General features: G+C 45.0%; 2 protein-coding genes across 2 annotated transcripts; both read right to left on the reverse strand.

The window, feature by feature from the left end:
- Positions 1 to 1367: 1367 nt before the first annotated feature.
- Positions 1368 to 9434, reverse strand: LOC132542480 (retinoic acid early transcript 1E-like). Its single transcript, XM_060205063.1, has 5 exons — positions 9193 to 9434; positions 7214 to 7312; positions 6354 to 6617; positions 5827 to 6099; positions 1368 to 2190 (listed from the first exon to the last, which is right to left on the reverse strand). The coding sequence occupies exons 2-5, from the start codon at positions 7284 to 7286 to the stop codon at positions 2072 to 2074; spliced, it is 729 nt and encodes a 242-aa protein (XP_060061046.1). The 5' UTR covers positions 7287 to 7312; positions 9193 to 9434; the 3' UTR covers positions 1368 to 2071.
- Positions 9435 to 17723: 8289 nt separating this feature from the next.
- On the reverse strand, positions 17724 to 24188 carry LOC132542670 (UL16-binding protein 1-like). The gene is made up of 5 exons (XM_060205341.1): positions 23507 to 24188; positions 22008 to 22271; positions 21529 to 21798; positions 19369 to 19504; positions 17724 to 18136 (listed from the first exon to the last, which is right to left on the reverse strand). The coding sequence occupies exons 1-5, from the start codon at positions 23589 to 23591 to the stop codon at positions 18109 to 18111; spliced, it is 783 nt and encodes a 260-aa protein (XP_060061324.1). The 5' UTR covers positions 23592 to 24188; the 3' UTR covers positions 17724 to 18108.
- Between the last annotated feature and the right edge of the window lie 1140 nt (positions 24189 to 25328).

Raw genomic sequence — 25328 nt, forward strand, 5'->3', positions numbered from 1 at the left:
TAGTGTAATCCTGCTTTCAGGTATATATTTTGCAGTAGTTTATGGATACGTGTGCACATACGCTCTCTCTCACAGAAACTGGTGTATGTCTAGGTTATGGGACTTTGTTAGAAAGTGAACTACCTGAGATGAAATTAGAGTGTACTATAAAAGGAAAGGTCTCACCCAAGTAATGAAGCTGAAGGGTTGTCATTCCACACGTGAAGTCTCTGGATACACTCTGAGGTGAAGCATGTTGAGATGGCAATCGTTGCTTTGGTTAGGTTGTGATCGGCGGATGCAATATTATTTGGTATGGATTGGGAGATGCATACGGGAAAGTGAGCCCTATCCAAGGGTGCCAGGACTGGGGGAAGTAGGGGCTCTATAGTGAAGATGTGAGGTTCCTGCTGTCTTAGGGTTCAAAAAGACAATCAATAGTTAATATTATCATCACATTATTTGTTAATTGGGTTAACTTTGAAAAGTCCCTTTGTTATGGTTTGCTGGACAGTACCCAGTATCTTGTATATAGCTGTGCTATTGGAAGCTTCTAATCTACTTGGTCTAGGCTTTTGAGAGAGTCCGCATATCAAATACGTAGCCTATCTATTAAAAAGATTCAGTTTGTCTTTTGAGAACCTTTGAGACATACAATTGATTTCCCCCTCTCATATTAATTAACTACTGATTTATATGTCTACATTTTGCTAGGAGTGTACATAAACACCATTCCCATCACCAAAGGACCGTGACCCATCCCTCCCGCCCACTCCCACCCCCCACTGGCCCAGGAAGCTACATGTCTACCCCTCACCACTGGGTTTTTACTTTGGTGCCCTATCTGTCAGCCTTTTAAGGCCTTTGTAGTCAGGTAGGGAGAGAGTGCTGGTGCCAGGAAGCACTTCCGGTCCCTTTTCCCGGTTTCCTGCCAAGGGTTCAGGGGAAGAGGTGCTGCTTTCCCTAAACTGCCCTTCAACATTCTCCTTCATTCAAACAGGACAGGGTTTTTGAGTGTGCTTCTAGAAGAAGCAGAACACAGCTTCTACCTTTTAGGGTAGCTGGATCTGACTGCTGAACAGATGCATAAGGACAAGACTTCGCACCTGGATTGCTTCATCTGTGAAGTGAGGTAATGAGGAGGATGGTCTACTATGGAATGGGGAGGGGGGTAGGTGGGAGTGGGGAGAGTGAAAGCTCCAACCTCCATAATTTCATAGCTGGTTTTTCCGGTGAACAACTCTCACCCATAGGAGTGATTCCAAGGTAGCTTCATCAATAACACAAAAACGCCTTAAGTTCTCTCAAGACTTTAATTCCAATAATTTTGGCAGATCTGTGCCAAAAGCAGGATGACCCAAATGTATATTTTTTATTATGAAACACAACATCACAACCTCAGAGCAGGTGAAGCTGAAGCCCAGAATCCAGCTTATCAGTAGATCCACTTCCCTCTGAGGCTGTCCCAGCACTGGCAGTACTCACACATCCTCTGTTTCCATGGCTGAGGCTATAGCCTTTCAGTCTCTGTCTCCATTATCTTCTCAATATGATACACTGAGCATGTCCTTGTCTGTGACCAAATTCCCCTTATAAAGACACAAGTCCATGATCTGAGAGGTGGCACAATGGATAAAACACTGGAACCTCAAACATGAGGTCCTGAGTTTAGTCCCTGGCAGCACATGTACCAGAGTGACATCTTTTTCTTACTCTTTTTCCTTTTATCTTTCTCATTAATCAATAAAATCTTTTAAAAAATAAAATACAGAAATCCTTTTGCTCTGTGCCAAACAATGGACTTCACCTTAATGATAGCTGTAGTGATTTATCTTTTTTTAAATCTTTATTTATTTATTGGATAGAGATAGCCAGAAATTGAGAGGTAAGGGTGGATAGAGAGGAAGAGACAGAGAGACACCTACAGCCCTGCTTCACCACTCGTGAAAGCTTTCCCCCTGCAGGTGAGGACCGGGGACTCAGACCCTGGGTTCTTGCACATTGTAACATGTGTGCTCAACCAGATGTGCCACCACTCGACCCCCTGTAGTGATTTATCTTAAATAAGGTCACAAATACCGGGACATACTTTCTATATCTCTAATAGGATGGTAATTAGGAATGAACAGATGAAGGTCATTGAATGGATCCATGCTACTAATTGGGTGGATGAAGATGTCTGGGGGGCATCATGAAGCATTAATCTTGGAACTGAAATAAAAAAATAAAAGTCCATTAAATCTAAAAATACACCTTCTGACACTGACTTTTATAAGTTGCTGCATGCTGCCTCTGTACTTATTGATGTTACAGGTACTCGGTATATTATTGACCAGGGTTTGTGTCCTATATTTATGGAGCTAAGATTTCTACTGCTAGAGAGAACAGATGCCCTCCAGGTTACCATACAGTCTGACATGCGGAAAAACCATCCTCAGATTGACAGGACTGGGGAGCTAAATTCTGACTGGGAAAAAGTGGAAAGACTTCATAAGTTATGATACTTGAGGAGACTTCCAAAGGCATGGGTATACAGTAACAGCTGCCTCATGTCACTCCTCTGAACATCCAGAGAAAGCAATAATAAAAAAAAAAAATCACCTGAAAAGAACAAACTACAACTGGGGTATTTTTTTTTCTCAAAAAGTCACTAAGACACAGATAAGTGCAAACGTGTGTGATCAGCAGATGAACAAGGAGTGAGGAGACATTCTCAGGACTTCAGCTGTACTTATTGTGGCAGCTGGCAAAATTTTGGGGGCTTCAGAGAAGAGAACATTGCCAGGGGCAGGAAAATGCATCTGAGTGCTTAACCTGTGAAAATGTTTCACTGGGGGAGGGGAAGGTCTCTTCAACAAATGGTACTGGGAAAATTAGACACCTCCATATAGATTAGTGAAAGCTAACACCATACACCATACACCACACACCACACACCCAAATCGAATCAAAATGGATCAACGATCTGAATATTAGACCAGAGACTTTAAATTTTATAGAAGAAAACATAAGTGAAATTCTTCAGGCTCCTCAATTCAAAGATGTATTTGGAGGCTAAACTCCCTGTGCATGGAAAATGAAAACAAGATTAGATAAACCGAGATTGCATGAAACTAAGAAGCTTCTACACATCCCTGGTCTTTGTGCATGATAACGTGTACTTACACTGGTACACCACACCTGGCCTCTGCAAACTGTTTCTAAGACTTGTGAAAATGACAGTGGTTATCTTTGGGAGGTTGGAGGGTGGGGGGACACAGAGGTTTGGTAGTAGGTGTAGTGTGAAACTATACATTATAATCTTACAATTTCCTAATCTAATAATTACAAATTTTAAAAATGAAGAAAAAAACAAGCAAACTTCACAAGGATAATCAGGAAACCCATTAAATGGGAGAATATATTTCTCAAAAACACCTGAGAGGGGGCCAGGCATTAGCATAGCGGGTTAAGCGCACATGGCAAGAAGCACAAAGACTGGCACAAGGATCCCGGTTCGAACCCCCGGTTCCACACCTGCAGGGGAATTGCTTCACAAGTGGTGAAGCAGGTCTGCAGGTGTCTGTCTTTCTCTCCCCCTTTCTGTCTTGCCCTCCTCTCTTGGTTTCTCTCTGTCCTATCCAACAATGACAGCAGTGACAACAATAATAATAACCATAACGTAAAATAAAAAGGACAACAAAAGGGAAAAAAATAGCCTCCGGGATCAGTGGATTCATGGTGCAGGCACTGAACCCCAACAATGACCCTGGAGGCAAAAATAAATAAATAAATAAATAAATAAATAAAATTTTTAAAAAACACCCGAGAAGCTACTGATATCAAACATCTATACAGTATTTATACAGATCAACAAAAGAAGAACCTAATAAAAATATGAGCCAGGGAGTCGGGCTGTAGCGCAGCGGGTTAAGCGCAGGTGGCGCAAAGCACAAAGACCGGCATAAGGATCCCGGTTCGAACCCCGGCTCCCCACCTGCAGGGGAGTCGCTTCACAAGCGGTGAAGCAGGTCTGCAGGTGTCTATCTTTCTCTCCTCCTCTCTGTCTTCCCCTCCTCTCTCCATTTCTCTCTGTCCTATCCAACAACAACAACAACAATAACTACAACAATAAAAAAACAACAAGGGCAACAAAAGGGAATAAATAAATAAAAGAAATATTTAAAAAATATATGAGCCAAAGAACTAGACAGTTTTCTAAAGAAGAGATACACATGGCTCACAGACACATAAATAAATGCTCCACTTCACTGATCATTAGAGAAATGCAAATCATTGGTCCGGGAGGTGGTGCAATGGATAAAGCATTGGATTCTCAAGCATGAGGTCCTGAGTTCAATCCCCAGCGGCACACGTACCAAAGTGATGTTTGGTTCTTTCTCTCTCTCCTCCTATCTTTCTCATTAATTAATAAATAAAATCTAAAATAAAAGAGAGAGAGAGAGGGAGAAATGCAAATCAAAACTACATTGAGAGTCCTGAGAGAATGGTCTACATCAACAAAACAGGAAATGACAGGTGTTGGTGAGGTTGTGGAGAAAAGGAGAATCTGTTACACTGCTGGTGGGGATGCAGACGGGAGCTGTCCTTTTAGAAGACTGTATGGAGAGTCCTTAAACAAGTGAAAATGGGGCGGGGGTAGATAGCATATTGGTTATGCAAAGAGACTCTCATGCCTGAGGCTCCAAGGTACCAGGCTCAGTCCTCCAAACCTCCGCAACCCAGAGCTGAGCAGTACTCTGGTAAAAAAAAAGAAGAAAGAAAGAAAGAAAGAAAGAAAGAAAGAAAGAAAGAAAGAAAGAAAGAGAGAAATGTAAATGGAATTATCTTATGATTCAGCAATGCCACTCAAAGGACACTCAAACGCTAATTAGAAGGGGCATATGCCTCCTGTGTTCATAGCTGCATTATTCATAATAGTCAAAGATTGAAAGCATCCTAAATGCCCATCAACAGATGAGTGGCTAAGAAGATATGGGATATATATTCCATGGAATACTACTCTGCAATAATAAAAGATGATATTGCATCCTTTGGGACAAAATGGATGGAACTGAAGATTATTAGACTTAGCTAAATGAAGAGAGGAAAGACAGCTGCCGATGGCTCTACTCGTACGTGGCATCTAGAGAAATGACATACATGAACTTAAAAAGGAGAAGAACGAGGAGGAGGAGGAGGAGGAGGAGGAGGAAACAAACTAAGACTCATGAGCACTACTAATAATACTAATAATAACTACTAGTGGTTATTAGGGTGATGGGATCGTAGGGTCTCATAACTTTAGTACTGTACACGGACCTATACAGTGTCATCTTATAATCTTGTAACCTACTATTACTCACAAATAAAAAAAGAAAAAGAAAAGATGTGACCAGTATGGAGGTAACTCAGGGAGCAGGAAAAGAGCTTTCATCCTTGAAGACCTGGGTTGATCCCTATACTGCTTACATCAGAGCATTTTGTTTTTCTTCCCAAGTCACACAATAAATAAAGAAATCTTTAAAAAAAACAAACAACAACTTTGTTTAGAAGTAACATTCAAGTTTGGTTAAATGATAATAAAAACAGGAAGATGAGAAGTTCTGGAAAAACTATGATAAATACAGATTTGGAAGTCAATCAGCCCAGGAAGCCAGGGACGGGGTAGGGGAGTGAGGGACAAGGACCCCTGTGTCAAGGGAGGGGGTGGGAAAAGAGATAGTGGGAAATCCTATGGCAATCACAGACTCTGGAATTCCACCCAGAAATATATCATATGTCCAAAGACATACAGACATTCACACAGGAAAGCATAGAGCATTTCAGAGAGCTCCCACACCCTGCATACCCAGCTCAGTTAGTTACCTGCAGACTCCAGTATTTCTTCCCAGTGTTTCAAGAATTCCTTAAGCCAATTACTACACATTCCAGTTGAGACTCTATGAAAATAGACAGAAAGGTCTATGGTGTTCTCCCACTCCTCCTTGATCCCTCTCGCTCCAGGATCAATGACTGTCCAGTTCATGGTCATCATGTCAATGAGGGCTGTCTGTCCATTGATGCTGAACTCCCAGGATACACCGGTGTTCTGTCCTGCTTCCATCTGACAGCATACCTGGGCCTGCAGGCTGGGAAAACCTGTACTCCCCACCCCACCCCCACACACATCACCACCTGACTCTGAGAGCCCCTCCCCTCCCAGTGCCCAGGGTGTCTCTCACACTCAGGACCTGGACTCTCCTCTCTAGGACCTGCCCTTTCCTGCCCAGCAGACCCACCTTGTCTCTGAGGTGGCACCATGTTCAGTGGTCACACAAAACCCTTCCTTCCTGTGTGTTTCTCCCTCCCCTCTCACTCTCTACCTCTACCTCCTACCCCCTTCCCACACTCACCCCCGCTCAGGCTTTTCTCTGGTTTGGTGACAAGCAGGACCATCCTGAGCTCTCGCCCCACTTCTTCTAGAGTTTTGGACAATTCTCTCCATGCTTTGGTGGCCTTGACCTTCTCCCCCAGCAGACCCACAGGTGTGGCCTTGCTGCTGTCACTGTCATACTGAAGGAAAGGCTTTCCATCCACTGAGCCCTGGGCTTCACACCAGGACTGTCCAGGTGAGGCCTGAGATCTGACAGTGAAGTTGAGGCAGAGACAGTGAGCCCCTGTGAGAGAAGATGAAGCTGTGAGCCGGGGCCTCCCTGTGATGGGCCTGGCTGCAGAGGGGGGGTCTCCACCCCTATCCCTCCCAGCTTCTGACTCTGAGTCCTATCTCTCCTTTAACTACCCGGGGTTAGTCACATATTTGATGATATCATAATACCTTCGATGCACATACTGCTATTCTGGGGATTTATCCAACAACACGATGTACTAACAAGTACAAAAGGTACAAAAAATACAAACTAATGCCTTTGGGGCTTAAAGTCAATCTGAACCGGTAGAGCAACCTGTCAACAGAAAAGAAATGAGACACCACAAGGACACAAGTCAACTGTATGATATGTCCCTGGCTCAGAACAGCTCCTGGAGGAGCAGGCGCCCTTAGCAGGAGGGAGAGCTGCCCCCTGTGAGCACAGCACCAGGCTCGGGGCCTTAGGCCGGGTCCCCAGGTACTGGGTGTCAGTCACCTCCTGGGAGCCAGTCCAGCCCCACACCCTCCCCTCCTGAGAGAGCTGGACAGGCCCTAGCTGCCTGAGCCCTGAGTGATGCCCCTCACCCTTCTCCTCCCCAGCCAGGAGGTGACATCCAGGACACTCACCTCCCAGAGTCTCCCTGGCTTCCAGCACCAGCAGAATCAGCCCCAGCCCTGCAGTGGGAGCTGCCAGCTTCATCTTCCCAGCAGTTTAAGCAGAGTCACCTGCAGAAGTATCCAGGCATGTGTAAACATACTCACCTGGCACCCTAAGCACCGCTCAAAGGTTTCACTCCAGAGAGAACTGATAACTGCTATTAAAATCTAACTGTCAGACAACTAGACTGAAGTACTGTCATGAAATTAAGCAACGTGTGGCTACTCACTTGTATCAAAACAGGTCAAAAATAAAAAGTCCCCTCAATATGTCCCTCACCGCAGCTCCAGACTTCTGGTGTGAGCATGAGTAGTAGAAATTAAGTAATGTCCTTTCTGCACCAACTTCCTTTAAAAAATATTTATTTATTTTCCTTTTTGTTGCCCCTTGTTTTTATCATTGTTGTGGTTATTACTATTGTTGTTATTGATGTCATTGTTTCCAGATGGGACAGAGACAAAACAGAGAGAGGAGGGGAAGACAGAGAGGGGGAGAGAAAGACAGACACTTGCAGACCTGCTTCACCGCCTGTGAAGTGACTTCCCTGCAGGTGGGGAGCCGGGGGGCTCGAACTGGGATCCTTACGCTGGTCCTCGAGTTTTGTGCCATGTGCACTTAAGCCACTGTGCTACATCCTCACCCCACCCCCAACTTCCTCTCTTATCTTCCTTTCCTCCCCTTAGCTAATAGTTCTTGTCCTTTGTCTTAGCTTTTTCTGTTCCTTCCTCCCCCCCCTCTTCCTATATTGTTCCCCCAAGAGCACTCTCCCACTCCTAACCTTCCAAATACTTTCCTCTAAATGTTTACAGGGATGTACCCTTACTTAGTGCATAATCCCAACCTTATCCAAATAGTTGAAGACAGATGCATCAAACATGTCATCCAAGATGGGCTTTATAATAGAGTCCTACAATCCTACAGGAACCAAATCCTCAAGAAAATTTAAGAAGTTACAGGAAGGTGTCTGGCAAGATGGGTCTGTCTGGATGATAGTGGCTTGCTTTGTTAGGGAAGATCAGAGTTGGAGGCAGGTCCTCAACCTGAAGGGAGCTTAGATGCTATGGTGACTCTCCCTCTGTCTCTCTCTCTTTTTTCTTTTTTTAATTTAATTTTATTTTGCTTTTTGTTGCCCTTGTTTTATTGTTGTTGTACTTATTATTTTTGTTGTTGATGATGTCATCACTGTTGGATAGGACAGAGAGAAATGGAGAGAGGAGGGGAAGACAGAGAGGGGAAGAGAAAGACACCTATAGACCTGTTTCACCTCCTGTGAAGCGACCCCTTTGTCTCTTTTTTAAAATTTTTTATTATCTTTATTTATTAGATAGAGACAGCTAGAAATCAAGAGGGAAGGGGGTGATAGAGAGGGAGAGAGAGACAGAGAGACACCTGCAGCCCTGCTTCACCACTCATGAAGCTTTCCCTGCAGGTGGGAACCAAGGGCTCGAACCTGGGTCCTTGCGCATTGTGATGCATGCACTCAACCAGGTGCACCACCACCCGGCCCCATCTCTGTCTCTTTTTTAAGATGGAAAATTCAGCCTAGAGAAACCCAACGGTGCAGCAAGGAAACACACACACACACACACACACACACACACACACACATTACAGGAAATTCCAGTGGTTTTCTTATGACAAACTCTCCAAAGTACATGGAAGGACAAAGATCAAAGCTGAAGGCACAGACATTTTTCATTTTCCCATCCACTGGCAGCTCTATGTATGTGTTTAACTAGGCTGGTTCAGACTTGGTATCAGTGTTGGTGGCTTAGGAAGAAGGATTAAAAAGCCCTGAGGACCCATCCTGGTTCTTCTGTGCTCTCCTGCCTCTCAACAGTGTGTCTGCCCTACCCGGGCTGCTGGCAGCTCTGTCCACATGAAGCCCCCAGTATGTGAAGCCCACTGATCACTATATATTGAGCTGCTCTGAGTCACTGTCCCTTACCTCTGTTCCTCAAGTGACAGGGAGAATGCTTCAGAGCCACAAATGCAGGAAGGAGCGTTCGTTAGCGGGGTTTCCATCAGTTGTTTTCAGATGTGACGAAGTTGTAGACTTTGTACACATGTGAAAATCTCTGAAGCTCAGCATTCAAGGTTTGGGTTCTCTGACTTGAAGATCTGGCAGGACTCCGTGGTATTGTCCAGGGACTTCCTCCTGGAGTGGTCTAGGGGAAATGACTGAAGGGCTTTCGAGTCAGTCTAGGTTCCTAGTTTTTGAATATATATGATGATAACAGACGTGAAGGGGGGCGGGGATTAGAGCACCAGGGACTCTGATTGGAGAGTTCAATTTTTAAGCAAACACAATAGCCCCGAATAGGCTATGAATGATTATAGTGCTCCAACACACTTCCTTCCTTCCTTCCTTCCTTCCTTCCTTCCTTCCTTCCTTCCTTTCTTCCTTCCTTTCTTCCTTTCTTTCTTTCTTTCTTCTTCTTCTTTTTTTTTTTGATTCCTTCATTGGGGAATTAATGTTTTACATTCAACAGTAAATACAATAGCTTGTACATGCATAACATTCCCAGTTTTCATATAACAATACAACCCCACTAGATCCTCTGTCATCCTTCTTGGACCTGTATTCTCCCCACCCACCACCCCAGAGTCTTTTATTTGGTGCAATATGCCAACTCCAGTTCAGGTTCTACTTGTGTTTTCTTTTCTGATCTTGATTTTCAACTTCTGCCTGAGAGTGAGATCATCCCATATTCATCCTTCTGTTACTGATTTATTTCACTTAACATGAATTTTTCAAGGTGTATCCAAGATCGGCTGAAAATGGTGAAGTCACCATTTTTTATAGCTGAGTAGTATTCCATTGTGTATATAGACCACAACTTGCTCAGCCACTCATCTGTTGTTGGACACCTGGGTTGCTTCCAGGTTTTGGCTATTACGAACTGTTCTGCCAAGAACATATGTGTACACAGATCTTTTTGGATGGGTGTGTTGGGTTCCTTAGGATATATCCCCAGGAGAGGAATTGCAGGATCATAGGGTAGGTCCATTTCTAGCCTTCTGAGAGTTCTCCAGACTGTTTTCCACAGAGGTTGGACCAATTGACATTCCCACCAGCAGTGTAGGAGGGTTCCTTTGACCCCACAACTTCTCCAGCATTTGCTGCTGTTAGCTTTTCTGATGTATGCCATTCTCACAGGAGTGAAGTGGTATCTCATTGTTGTCTTGATTTGCATTTCTCTGACAATCAGAGACTTGGGGCATTTTTTCATGTGTTTCTCGGCTTTTTGGTTCTCTTCTGTGGTGAATATACTGTCCATGTGCTCCCCTCATTTTTGGATGGGGTTATTTGCTTTCTTGGTTGAGTTTGGCAACTTCTTTATTTATTCTGGTTATTAGCCTCTTGTCTGATGTATAATGGGGCTAAGTGCCTGCACTATAAATCCACTGCTCCTGGCAGCCATTTTTTTCAATTTTTATTGTTATTGGATAGGACAGAGAGAAACTGAGAGAGGAGGGGAAGATACAGATAGGTAAAGAAAGACAAACACCTGCAGACCTGCCCCACTGCCTATGAAGCGATCCCCTGCAAGTGGGGAGTGAAGGAGTCAAACCAGTCATTGTGCTTCATACTATGTATGCTTAGCCCAGTGCTCCACCACCCAGCCCTCTTCTAGTTGGATCTTTGTTTTCTTTATTGGGGGTTAATGTTTTACAGTCAATAGGAAATACAATAGTTTGTACATGCATAACATTTCTCTGTTTTCCACATAACAATACAACCCCCACTAGGTGCTCTGCCATCCTGTTCCAGGACCTGTACTCTCTCTTCTAGTTGGATCTTAAAGGAGGGGACAGACATGTCCCTAGGTAAGAAGTTTCTTACACTCAGGGTCTCCCTCCCCAGACCTTCCCACATACCCTCTGTAGCCTGGAATATACCACACTGAACCAACCTGGGACATGCCAGAACAAGGGAGAAAAAGTGCAAGCTTTCTGGCTGCAGGTCCTTGACTACATTTAGACCTTTCTAAGCATTTTAATACCTGCACCTGCTTTGCCTCCAACACTGAGCACCTCCTTCTAATCTCTATTATTTCCACATTTCCCATCACCATTAATTCTGTGATATTTTTTCATTAAATTTTAATTTTTGCCCTAAGGAGTTACTTTCTCTTTGTAATGATAACATTTATAAGTTGAAATTGTTTTCATTAAGATTAAAAAATGTTTTGCAGTTGAAAAAATAGTTTGCCACAAGAAGATATTGTTCTGGCAAGATTGCCCAAAGGAAGAAAAAAAAAACTTTTTTAAAAAATAAATTAAAAACTTTTAAATTTATTTCTATAACCCTGTATACCGGGTCTTAGTGCTGATCTGAATATCTCTCTTGCTCATAAAAATACAATTATGGGGTCCAGGTGGTGGCGCACTTGGTTAAGCACTCACACTACAGTGTGAAGGGATCCAGGTTCAAGCCCCTGGTCCCCTCTTGCAGGGGGAAAGCTTCATGAGTGGTAAAGCAGGGCTGCAGGTGTCTCTCTGTCTCTCTCCTTCTCTGTCCCCCTCCCTTCTCAATTTCTCTCTATCTCTATCTAGTAACAAATAAATAAATAAATAAATGTAATTTTTAAATAAAATCATAGATAATTTTTAAAAGTAAGGATTTTTTTAATTGCTACCAGGGTCATCACTGGACTCAGTATTTGCACTTCAAATCCACTATTCCTGGTAGCCATGTATTTCTATTTTTAAAATTGTGTTTGATCGAACAGGAAGAAATGAAGAAAGGTGGTAGAGAAAGAGAGAGAAAAAAAGAGACACCTGCAGATCTGTGTCATCATTTGTAAAGCTTCCTCCCTACAGGAGGGAATGGGGACTCAAACCAGGTTCTTGCACATGGTCACATGTGTACTCAGCAAGGTGTGCCACTGAATGCCTCAAAAATTAAGTTTTAAAAGCAATATGTAACACTTATGACTATGTATATAATGAATGAAAGAACATGAACATTCACTAGGCAACTATATAACTGAAGAGTGGAAAGGATAAAGAGTAGGAGGGGATTTTTTTCTTTATTGGGAAGATTAATGGTTCACAACTGATAGGAAAGTACAGTGGCTCGTACATACATAACCTTTCTCAGTTTTCTGAATAACACTCTAACCTCCCACTGAGGTCCTCCTCCACCATCATGTTTTAGGACCTGAATACTCCCTCCACCCCAGAGTCGTATACTTTGGTGCAATACACCAATTCCAGTTTAAGTTCTGCCTTGTGTTTCCCTTTCTGTTCTTATTTTTCAACTTCTGTCTGTAAGATCTTCCTATATTTATTCTTCTCTTTCTGACATATCTCACTTAACATGATTCCTTGAAGATCATCCAAGATAAGGTGAAGAAAGTGAAGTCACCATTTTTAGTAGCTGAGTAGATGTATAGAACACAACTTTTTCAGCAACGGAGACCTGGGTTGCTTCCAAGTTTTGGCTATTACAAATTGTGCTGCTATGAACATAGGTCTACACAAATCTTTTTGGATGGGTGTGTTGGGTTCCTTAGGATATAGCCCCAGAAGAGGAATTGCAGGATCATAGGGTAGGTCCACTTCTAGCCTTCTGAGAGTTCTCCAGACTGCTTTCCACAGGAGTTGGACCCATTTACATTCCCTTGAGCAGTGCAGGAGGGTTCCTTTTCCCCCACAACCTCTCCAGCATTTGTTGTTGCTACTGTTTCTGATGTATGACATTCTCACAGGAATGAAGTGAAATCTCATTGTTGTCTTTATTTGCATTTCTCTGACAATCAGTGACTTGGAACATTTTTTTCATGTCTGTTGGCCTTTTGAATCTCTTCTTGGGTAAATATTCTGTTCATAACCTCTCCCCACTTTGGGGTGGTTCATTTGGTTTTCTGTTGCTGAGTTTGGTGAGCTCTGTATATATTTTGGCTATTAGCCTTTTATTTGATGTATGACATGTAAAGATTTTCTCCCATTCTGTAAGGAGTTTGGGTGATGGTTTGTTTGCTGTGCAGAAGCTTTTTAATTTGATGTAGTCACATTTTTTTTTGTTTTAGTCTTCTTTGTAATTGGATTTCTCACAAATCCATTCCATCCCACACTGCTCCCCACTCTTGAACTTTAAGACAGAGTCCCTGGACCCCTGACAGAAGCTCCAGGGGTTTCTTTTATCAGAAAGACTCCAGTCACTTCCCCTCAGAGTCTTTCTTTCTCTTCCTCAGATGACATCCTATCACTGCCTCCTCACGGTATCCCTGCGTCCGTAATCCCTTAAAATGTCCCACCCAGGAAGTGGTCATACCCCCCAGTTTACATGGCACTTTAGCCCCTGTCTTAGCCTTCACCTCTCACCCACAGAGCTTCATGATGCAGTGGGTGAGTGAGATTCCCAAAATGTGAATCTGGGACGAGTGTAAGAAGGGGCACCTTCTCTCTCCCCTTTGGTCTGGTCATGTGTTGTACCTACTGAGAGGATGCTTGTTCTCTCACGTTAGTCCTGGCTTTAGGCAGGACTTGGGGAACTTTTCCTTTCTCTCTCTCTTTCTTTATTTCTTTCTCTTTTTCTTTCTTTGCCTCCAGTGTTATTGTGGCCATTCTTTTTCAATTTGTGGGGGGTAGGACAGAAATTGAGAGATGAGGGGGAGATAGAGAAGGAGAGATAGAGATGCCTGCAGCCCTGCTTCACTGCTTGTGAAGTGACCACCCTGCAGGTGGGGAGCAGGGGGCTTGAACCCGGATCCTTGTGTGCGTCCTTGCGCTTTGTACTACGTGCACTTAACCCAGTGTTTCTTGTCTGGGAAGATAGCAAACATGCATGTCTTTAGTGCCCCCTCCCTTTTATTTTTTTAAATCTATCTCGGTATTGACACTCTTTTACATTGTATGGCAGAAGTAGCTAATGACAACGTAAAACCCAGTGGAGGACAGGATTTGGTCCTGACCCCAGATTTAGGGCATATGAGGCTCTCAGATATGGATGTCCAGTTCCCTATAGAATCATAACCAATGGGTAACGACAGTGTGTCAGAGAGCCAGAAAATGTTCTGTCCTGTCTGTGGCTTCTGGGTGGAATGCCTGTGACAGGGTGTGGGACCCATGGTAATGGAATACTGTTCACCTCCTTCTGTAGGTGGACTCTTCATCCAAGAAGCCATAAGAGACCCTACATGAACCACTGATGAAAATTGGTTGATGTCCTTCGAATATAGCTAAAATAGACTTTGTAGCTTCTTCCCACATGAAGACCCTTAGTTTCATCTGCTCTATTCTTACCCTTAGGTTTCTGTTTATTAAACAACGTGTCCTGCTTTATGTCTTACCTTTTAGCCACCAAGTTGCAGATGCTACCATGATGCCTTCCTGACTTCCCTGGGCAGATGACCTCACCAATGCTTCTTGGAACCTCACCTCCCCTGAGCCTTACCCCATTGGGGAAATATAGAAACAAGATGGGGGTATGTATCAATCTGTCAATGTCCATGTTCAGTGGAGAAGCAATTACAGAAGCTAAACCTTTCACCTTCTGCACCCCATAAAGATCCTGGGTCCATACTCCCAGAGGGATAAATAATAGGGAAATGGGAAATTTCCAATGGTGGAGATGGGACATGGAGCTCTGGTGGTGGGAATTGTATGGAATTATACCCCTGTTATCTTACAATCTTGTTAATAATTATTAAATTGCTAATAAAAATAAATAAAGCAATAAAAGAAAATTGGGTGCTAAGTGGTAGAGTATCTGTGGAGTCAGGGCCTGGGACAAAAACTTGTGCTATTTGTATGGTCCTTGTGACTGTGTCTGTAGCAATGCCAGAAGGATATTAGAGCTGAATACATTTATTCAAGGAAAAGCTTAAGATGACAACACAAGTCATCGGTCAGAATTTCATTCTGGCTCTTGGGTTTTAAACGCATGGTCTATTGCCCACATGCATCAGACTCATGACTAACATGTGGAAAGGGGCCAGAGGGCAGGGCACCCAGAAGGGGACAGTCATTGCCATGGCAAGGACCTGGGTTTCAGTTTAAGCTCCAGGTCCTCAGCTGCAGAGGAGATGCTTCAAGAGCAGTGACACAGAGCAGCAGATCCTTCCCCCACCCTTTTCAATTTCTCATTGTCCTATCAAGAAGGGGGGGGGGGGCAGAGACTGCTATGAGAGGTGGAATCCTTGTTCAGGCACAGATCCCCAGTGATAACTCTGGCAACAAATATAAATAAAAATTAAGGGGGGCAGGTGTTGGAGACACAGGCTTCCGTGTAATGAAGGAGAGGTGACTAATCAAGCTGTGTGGCCAGGGGCGGAGGGAACTGAAGGCAGCAGAGTATTCCTGAGAATGCATTGTCTGTGAGCTGTGGGAAGAGTAGCAGAGTGTTTCCTGAGAATGCATTGTCTGCGAGCTGTGGGAAGAGTAGCAGAGTGTTTCCTGAGAATGCATTGTCTGTGAGCTGTGGGAAGAGTAGCTGGGGCATTGAGGGTTTAGAACCTGGAGGAGAATGGAGGTTTGGCAGGAAAGGCAATCTGTGTCATCTGGGATTGAACCTGGCACCCCAGAGACCTCAGACACGCAAGACCTGTGCACTGACGCTGAGCTATCTCCCCAGGAGTCAAAGATGCTGGAGGACAAGGTAGAATCAAAAGACTAAAGATGAAACCTTCAAATCTTCCCGTCTAAATAAACAGGACTATTAAATGCAAGGCAATGTCCTGTAGGTGGCGCTCAAGCTCTGGAATTTGGTCTCCTTTTGGTTCAAGTCCCCAGCCCCCACCTGCAGGGGGAAAGCTTCACTGAAGCAGGACTGCAGGTATCTCTCTGCCTTTCTACCTCCTCCCCCCCTCTTGATACCTGGCTCTCTCTCTCTCTCTCTCTCAAATAAATAAAGAAAAGAAAAATTAAAATGGAGAGAAACAGCAGTGTCAGGAGGCAGCCCCAGCAGGTTATTAGGGTCCTCTGAAGGGAAGGGGAGTAGGCGAAATGATTAAAGAGACACGTCAGCTGCTTCAAGTGCTGAGAGAGGCACGTCTGTCCTCTGTCTGCAGAGGTTTATTATTTAAACATTTTTCACAGCGATACCGTTGACATCATGTAAGACTATTTTTATTAACATCAAAAATAATTCCAGACATTATTATCATTATAGATATTATTATCATTATAGGCATGTTCTCCTTGAAGCTTCTCTTGGTCTGAAACAGCCTGCCCTCCCCTGGGTTTTGACTATCTGTGTGGCCTTGGTGTGGTTAAAATAACTTCAAATATTACTCTCTTTGTTTCGGCCATCTGTGTTGGGTTAGCATGTCTTTTCTGGAGCTCAGTCTAACAGCTTTTCTTCTTAACCCATTCTTGGATGGGTCTAAGTAACACTCTTCTAATACCTAGCAAACTGTCTACCTAAAGAAATCTTCTGCTGTAAGGTAAGCACACACCATGGGGGCTCTCTACTGGCTAACATTTGTATATATGAGAGTTCACTAACTCAAGTAGCTCTTTTTCTGAAAGCCCTTCTACGCGCACAGCAGCTTCTGCTCCCAGGCCATGTTTGGTCTCATCACACTCACTGCCATAATTGCTGTCACTACGTACTTCCCCTGGGGATCTCTTTTTATTGTCCCCAGGTAATATTTGTGTATTTTCATGTAGCCAATAAGTCCTCAAATTATCAATGTAATTGGAAACAAGAGGATGAATAGCTTCAGTGTGGTCTAGGACTTTCGGCTTTTCAGTCAGTCCTAGCCTGCTGGGAACTCGCCACACTGCATATGCGACTTCGCCTCTGCCACAGAAGGATCTCAATTGTATTTGTGAAGCTCTCTCTTTACCTTCTTACACCAAATTGTGATGATTATGTTTCTCCTTAATTCCTGTTTTAATAAGTAAAAAGATTGATGGAACCAGCATAAAGTTGTACAGAGGCTATGAGGATTTTAAGCCGCTTGTCTTCCTGAACTATAAGACAATGAGCCATCACACTGAAGTGCCTCCCTTGTCTTTGTTTTCTATGATGTCAAGTCTTGAGTGTGTTTCCTACAAAGGACTCTGTCTAGTCACAAAATACAAGCGACGTAGACTTGCTTCTACGCATTCCTTCTGTCTAACCCTCAGAGCCCATGCAAGGGTCAATAGCTGCTCTAATAATGTCCTGTATAGTATAGTCACAAGGACTGATAGACTTGGGTATTTTTGTCACATTGGAGGTATGAGCTATAAGTTTTATTTGCCTCTCTTGTTAACCTGTATAATAATTACTTGTGGGAGTCGGGCTTTAGTGCAGCAGGTTAAGCTCAGGTGGCACAAAGTGCAAGGACCGGGTGAGAATCCTGGTTCGAGCCCCCGGCTCCTCACCTGCAGGGGAGTCGCTTCAGAGTTGGTGAAGCAGGTCTGCAGGTGCCTATCTTTCCCCCTCTCTGGCTTCCCCTCTTCTCTCCACTTCTCTGTCCTATCTAACAATGATGACAACAATAACTACAACAACTATAAAAATAAATTAAAAAATAATAATTACTTGTGTGGAGAGATTGGCTTTATTGTTCATTTTAATCTTCTGTTAACCTAAAGTCCTCAAACATATTAAAAAGGCTTTAAGTTTTTACATTGGGGCAAGGAGACGGTTCAATGGATAAAGAGCCTGACTTACAGTGCATGCGGCCCTGGGTTCAAGCCCCAGCACCACATATATGAGTCTGCAGAGACACAAGAAACAAAAGGCACTGCAGAAGATAATCACCAACCACAGTTAAAGACACACACGCTGTCTGTGACATCACTGCACTCTGATGAGCCTCTGCATTTGTGAGGCCTGAAGTCCTGGCACTTAAGCAGGAAAAGCAGGGGCTCCACCGACCGACCGAGGACCAGTAGGCAGAGTGACTGAGAAAGACCTCACTCAGGGGCTACTTGGAGGCACCGTCAGCCTTTAGAAAAGAACAAATATTTGTTTCAATGGCCGAGATATCCTGGGCAGCTCTCCTGGGATTGCTCCTCCCCAGCCACCCCCATCTCAGAACCCCTCACTGAGGCCAATCATTCCCCTACACCCTCAACAGCCACCCTGGTGCCTTCCTCTTCCTCTCCCCCTCCCCCTCCTCCTTCTTCTTTTTCTTCCTCCTCTTCCTCCTCCTCTTCTCCCTTCACAGTACAGTTAGCCCTAGGCCTGTGCTGAGGGTCTAGGCTCAAGTGAAGTGAGTAATGAATTATTTGCTCCCTTTCTCAGGTCCTGATTCTCCTCCTGCTGGGAAGTTGGCTTAAAGGACCTGGTACAAGCTCCAGTGAGAATGAAAGGCCTGCATCCTGGACCTCCTGCCCTGTGGAAAGCTACAGGCTGGCACCCTTTTCTTCCTTCTCCTTGAGACTCTTAGTCAGCAGAACACACAGCTGTATGACTGTCCCTGTCGCATTCCATTTGTCCTGATCCAGTTCAGCAGTGAGCATCACAGCAGCACAGCATTTCACTTCCTCCCTCTCCCCATGTCTCCTGGTCACCTCTACTCCTGGCAGGAGATGCTTAGAGGGCCAGCATCCAAGCCTTACAGGTGGCTGACTGCCAGGTGCCTGATGAATTTAACCAGAACTCCCAGTGTTCCTGGAAAACTGGCCTCCTGTGCACCTTGTCTTGCTCAATTTCATCAAATTCTGCCTTGCCTGCTGCCACCTATATTACTGTGCAGTCACATGGCCGTAAACTCCAGGGTTTTTAGAGGGGCTTCAAAGGCTTCCCCACCTCCTCTTCCTGGACTGGACATTATCCATGTCCTCTTACCCCTGGGCCAAGTCCCCTCCCCACTGACATCACAGGGGACACCATGCTGCTCTCACTAAATGTGAGAACAACCCATGACAAGTGCTTGCTGTCCCCAACTAACCCCCCCCCCCCGCCACTGGCATTGGATCACATGTCCTCCAAACAGTAACTGTGGTATGAATCAGCTCAACTTTGTGAAAGCACATTGTTCAGAAGACCTGCCTTAAAGGTGAAGGGGTGTCAGAGTTCAGGGCTGAGCTTGTCCAAATTGTGACTCTCAAAAGATAGGAGTTCTTAGAATCTATGCTTATTTCCATGGCAGGGAGGTCTGACTGGGAAGTCCCCTTCTCCCCCCTTACACCAGACCATCGTACCCTCCTTCCCATTCAGTTCTGTCCACTGTACCTTTCTCTTTGAACAAGGACTCCACCTTGGGTGAAAAATGTGATCAAACAGCTGAGGATCACGAGGAAGATCCAGGGGTCAGGGGTGACAACCAAGAACTTGGATTGGGCTCTACCTGGAATGATGTTTTTTGATGCTGAAATGGAAACACAAGAGTGATAGCCCTTGTTTACATCCCAGCTGTAAGGAGATGCCTTCTTAGCTCCTGGCAAACCAAAATAATGCATAAACCTAAGATATTTTTTCTCTGTACTTGTGGGTTCTGCAGCAACAGGTCCTGGAATGGAACAGAGAGAGGAGATGGGGCCTTCCTCCAAGGAACTCACATAGCTAACGGGAAAGCAAGGTTTGCCTCTTACCAATCACTTCTGCTATGACATAAGAGGTGATGCGTGTGGATGGTGGTGGAGAGGTCTTCTCAAAAGCTGACACTGTGGTGGCATTGGAGGGTTTCCAGGGGGAAAAAAGTGAGATTAAAAAGTAAAGTTCATCGGGAGCTGGGCAGTAGTGCAGCGGGTTAAGTGCAGGAGGCACAAAGTGCAAGGACAAGCATGAGGATCCTGGTTCCAGCCCCTGGCTCCCCACCTGCAGGGGAGTCGCTTCACAGGTGATGAAGCAGGTCTGCAGGTGTCTGTCTTTCTCTATTGTCTTCCCCTCCTCTCTCCATTTCTCTCTGTCCTGCCCAACAACGATGACATCAGTAACATCAATAATAACTACAACAATGAAAAACAACAAGGGCAACAAAAGGGAAAATGAATAAATATTTTTAAAAAAATTTTTTTAAGTGAAGTTCATCTTAGAAGGGCCAGAAAGGCAGCTCAGTTCAATAGTGTGTCTACTGTGTCATGGTGGTCTAGGTCTAAGCCTGTCGACTGCCCTAGAGGAATCTTCGGTGTTGTGGCATCTTTCCTTGTTTCTCTTTCTATCTGAAAATGTCAGTCTGGAGCAGTGATGTCCTAGAGATAACAGAAAAGATTAGTTCAGGCCGGGTGGTGGAGCACCTAGTTAAGCACACATATGACATTGTGCAAAGGCCTGGGTTCAAGCCCCCACTCCCCACCTGCAGGGAGAATGCTTCAGGAGTGGTGAAGCAGGTCTGCAAGTGTCTATCTTTCTTTTGTTCTTTCTTTCTCCCACCTCTCAATTACTCTCTGTCCTGTCAATAAAATGAAAAAGAAAGAAAGAAAGAGGGAGTCGGGCAGTAGCGCAGCGGGTTAAGCACAGGTGGCACAAAGCACAAGGACTGGCATAAGGATCCCGGTTCAAGCCTCTGGCTCCCCACCTGCAGGGGAGTCACTTCACAAGTGGTGCAGCAGGTCTGCAGGTGTCTGTCTTTCTCTCCCCCTCTCTGTCTTTCCCTCCTCTCTCCATTTCTCTCTGTCCTATCCAACAACAATGATATCAATCATTAACTACAACAACAAAAAAGAAAGAAAAGAAAAGAAAAGAAAAGGAGAGAAGAGAGGAGAAGGGAAGAGAAGAGAAGAGGAGAGGAGAGAGGAGAGAAAAGTATAGAAAAGAGAAGAAAAGAAAATGGCCCCCGGATGCAGTGACTTTAGTGCTAGCACCAAGTTCCAGCAATGACCCTAGTGGTCATAAAACAAAATCTCAGAAAAGTCAACAGTAAGAAGAAAACATTTAAATGTCAACAGTGCATTCATGCCTGCAAGAAATCCAAAGTGAATGAATATAGGTGCAGAGAGGAATAGTTGTCAGAAGGTAAGAAGGGGGGAAGGTGGTAGGTGGGAGCCTGACAGTAGTGCAGTGGTTTAAGTGCAAGGATCAGAGCAAAGATCCCCGTTTGAGCCCCAGCTCCCTACCTGCAGGGGGCTCACCTTACAAGTGGTGAAGCAGGTCTGCAAGGTGTCTTTCTCTTCCCCTCTCTGTCTTCCCCTCCTTCCTCAATTTCTCTCTTTTATCCAACAATAACAACAGCAATAACAACAAAGGCAACAAAACCACCAGGAGCAGTGGACATGGAGTGTAGGCACCAAGCCCCAGCAATAACCCTGGAGGCAAAAAAAAAAAAAAAAAAAAAAAGCGGTAGGACACCTCTGTGGCAATAATTCTAACAAGAAGAACACACACACACACACACACACACACACACACACACACACACCTTATTTTGAGGAAACAATGTCTCTTCCTTATTACCTTTTTCCCCCAGATGCACCAAAACTTCCTCCAGCCAGATCTTACAGTTTTCAATTGAAATATTCATGAGGAGCTCAAACACATTCTCATCTTTGTTCAATGTCTCTTTGATCAGTATGCCTTGAGGTTGAATGTCTTTCCAGCCTCCCTTCTCTGAGTCAAAGAGGAGGGACATCTGTCCATCAAAGCCAAACTGCCAGGATCCATGGGTGACTCCACTGGCTTCCTTCTGACATGTCACCCGGCCCTGCAGGAACACTGGATCTGTCTCTGTGGAAAGAGATCAGCTTTTGCTTTCCACAAATCCTTTGCACCAATGGCATCCATTCTATCCCTAGTAGCTTCTTCTGCTCTTCCCCCATGTCTTATCCTTACTGTTGCACCTCTTGGGTGGGATCAACTTCTAATTTTTATATAAACACACAGCTCCCCAGTCTATAAAAATCTCTTTACCTTTTCCCTGGGTTTTCCAAACATACCTCTGGTTGTGACAGTCTCCGGATTAACATCAAGCAGGTTCATTCTGAGCATTTCCAATAGCTCATTCAAAGTTTTCATCTGGCTTTCCCAGGTCTTTATGGCATCTGTTTCATTTTGCAGAGAAGTGAGGGCTTTTACCTTCTCACTGGCACAGTCATAGGAAAGAAAAAACTGTCCATCCACCTGGCCTTGCACTTCACACCATCTTACTAGAGAGGGCAGCTTAGGAACCATGGTGAAGTCATAGCTGAGAGAGTGGATATCTAAAAATGAAAAACAAAGGTGAGTTGAGGACCAGAAGACGCTCATCTTGTAGAGTTCAAACTTGACCATGTGGGACAATCTGCGTTCCAGCCCCCAGCGGCCATATCAGAGCATTGTGCAGAGGAAACCTTCATGAGTGGTGTTGCTGCGTCTCTTCTTCTCACTCTGTCTCTTTGTCTGCCCCACCCCCTGACCTCACCCTCTATCAGGAAAGAAGAAGGAGGAGGAGGAGGAGGCAGAGGAGGAGGAGGAGGAGGAGTCCACTGAGAATGATAAAATTGAGCAGGGAAGCCTTTCAGGCTGTCCCCACTTCCACCAACCTAAAGAAGCAGCCATTACTTAGAGGAAGGAGTTGCACGTACATTGGCCTCAAAGAGCACACTTAGCAGGTTCCCTTTTAGCAAAAGACTGACGGAATTCTGCTTTCTGCAGCATCCAGTGGTAGATGGCTTGCCCCCTTCATAAGACTGAGGCTGGAGGGGAGGTGATGCAGGGGTAGCTGGTGAGGGGAGCTCCTGGGGTGGTCCTCTGCACAGTGCTCTGGGCTTTGGGGGGTAATGCAGGGTCTGTGTGGAGTTGTCACTGGAACAGAGCAGGGGCACTGGGTTGACTGAGGTCTTGTACCTGAGTCAGTGTCCCTGACCTGACCATGCTCAGGTCCCAGGGGTTCAGGTCCCTACACGGGCACTTGGAGAGTTTGGGCAGAATTTCATGTGGAGACCTCTCTCCCTTCCTTACCTCTCTACCTCCCTCCTCATTCTTCTGGCATTTTTCCCCACCAGGACTATTCTGGGGGTCAGTACCTGAATGACTTATTTGTTCCTGGTGGACATTTTTCTTTAGTTATAGGATAATAAACAGAGACAGAGATGGACAAAGGGAGGGGGAGAGAAGAAAAAGGAGAGAGATAGAGAGAAGGAGAGGGAGAGGGACAGAGAGAGAAAGAGAGAGAGAAAGAGAGAGAGAGAGATCTGTAGCACCCAAAACTTCACCTAGTCTTGAACCTGGGTCCTCTAGCATGGCAAAATGGGTGTTCCCCCAGGTGAGCCATTTCCTGACCCCCTACTGGTGTTTCTCTTCTGGTTCTTTCCTTGCTAAGACCAGGGCATAGGCTAAGTCAAGAGTAGACCCCAGAGGGCTTTAGGGAGGGCAGACATGCAGCCAGGGGAGGAAGTTCTTTTTTCCACGTCTCTGTCCCAGTCTCCCACACTCCCCTTGCCACCCTTGAACTTACCACTGCCTGTGACTCGAGAATACCACCACAGCAGAGACAGGACCAGGATGTGAAGCCTGAACTTGGCACCAGCACTGCCTGCCATGTGAACCTGGAGTCTGGCAAGGCCTAACTGTGGTCAGTCTCATGTGCAGTGTGAAAAAAAAAAAAAGAAATTTCTTTGCTTACATTACAGAAATGAAAATAGGAACACAGAGCTAGACGATACGTCACGGGCTCTGAACAAATGAGATATTCGTTTTGCCTTTACCAAACTAAAATGCAGGATGTGGGATGTGGGTACGGCAGAAGCTCACCCCTGGCGTCAGACTACTCTAGTGTGGGATCGTGCTCGTATCATCAGTGAATGCCCCAGGCTCTCACACAGACCGAGAATGGGTTATGTTCTCACTGTCAGTGAGGGAACCAGACTACAGTCCTGTGGGTCTATGTCCACAGTCAGTGAAGAAGACAGAAAACAGTTGTATGGGGTTATCTCCACAGTCAGTGAAGGGATCTGACAGAATGCTGCTAGCAGTGCAAAGCAGCAGTCACACAGTTTGTCAAGGGGCCCTGCTTTTACATACTCTATAAAAGGGTCAAAGGCTCATACAGTCTCTAAGTAGGCCATGCTCAGGTCCCAGGGGCTCAGGTCCCTACACTGGCACCTGGGGAGTTTTGGCAGAATTTCATGTGGAGACCTCTCTCCCTTCCTTACCTCTCTACCTACCTCCCTCATAGTTAATGAGGGAGCTAGACTACAGTTCTGTGGGCCTGTGTCCACACAGTCAGTAAAGGGGTCAGTCTGAGGGAAAGTGTTCACACAGTATACAAAAGGGCCAGTTTCTCACATAGTCTATAAATGGAACAGAGGCTCACACAGTCTGTGAAGGGGCCAGCCTTTCACATGATCTGAGGATGCATCAGTCTCTCATACAGTTGCATGGGGCCTTGTCCACACAGTCAGTGAAGGGGCCAGACTGCATCAGTACAGGACAGTGTTCACACAGTATACAAAGAGGCCAGTCTCTCACATAGTCTATAAGGGAAACAGAGGCTCACACAGTCTGTGAAGCAACCAAGGACACACAGTCTACAAAGGGACCAGGTTGGACCGGAAGGAGGTGGTGGAAATGAAAAGAAAGCCACAGGTTGTTTGGCCAACCCCAGCTCGCTCTGTTCTATACGACCATGAGTTCTTCAATCTTTCACCCTCACCCCACCCTCCAGCCCTTATTCACCCTCTCTCCTGGCCACCTTCTGTTCTCTAATCTCCACTCCTGCTTTTAGATTCCTTCCCTTCAATGCTTAAAATGCACAAGCTTCCATTTGTTATGCATTTTGGGATGCAATAGCACCATGTAATTAGAGCTGCCAATACTGGATTGTATCTTTTTTTTAAAAAATTTATTTATAAAAAGGAAACACTGACAAAAACCATAGGATAAGAGGGGTACAACTCCATGCAATTCCCACCACCAGAACTCCATGTCCCAGCCCCTCCCCTGATAGCTTTCCTATTCTTTATCCCTCTGGGAGTATGGACCCAGAAGGTGGAAGGTCTGGCTTCTGTAATTGCTTCCCCACTGAATTTGGGCATAGGCAGGGTGATCCCAGCTTGTCCAGTGGGGTGGGCTCTGGGGAAGCGGGGCTCCCGGACACATTGGTAGGGTCATCTGCCCAGGAAATCTGGTTGGCAACATGGTAGCATCTGGAACCTGGTGGCTGAAAGGAGAATTAACATATAAAGCCAAACAAATGGTTAACTAAAGGCTGGAATAGTGTAGATGAAGAGTTTGGGGGGTCTCCATTTTGTAGATAGTTAGTAGGCATATTTTAGTTA

This window comes from Erinaceus europaeus, chromosome 13 (genome assembly GCF_950295315.1).
Source record: "Erinaceus europaeus chromosome 13, mEriEur2.1, whole genome shotgun sequence".
NCBI lineage: Eukaryota > Metazoa > Chordata > Mammalia > Eulipotyphla > Erinaceidae > Erinaceus > Erinaceus europaeus.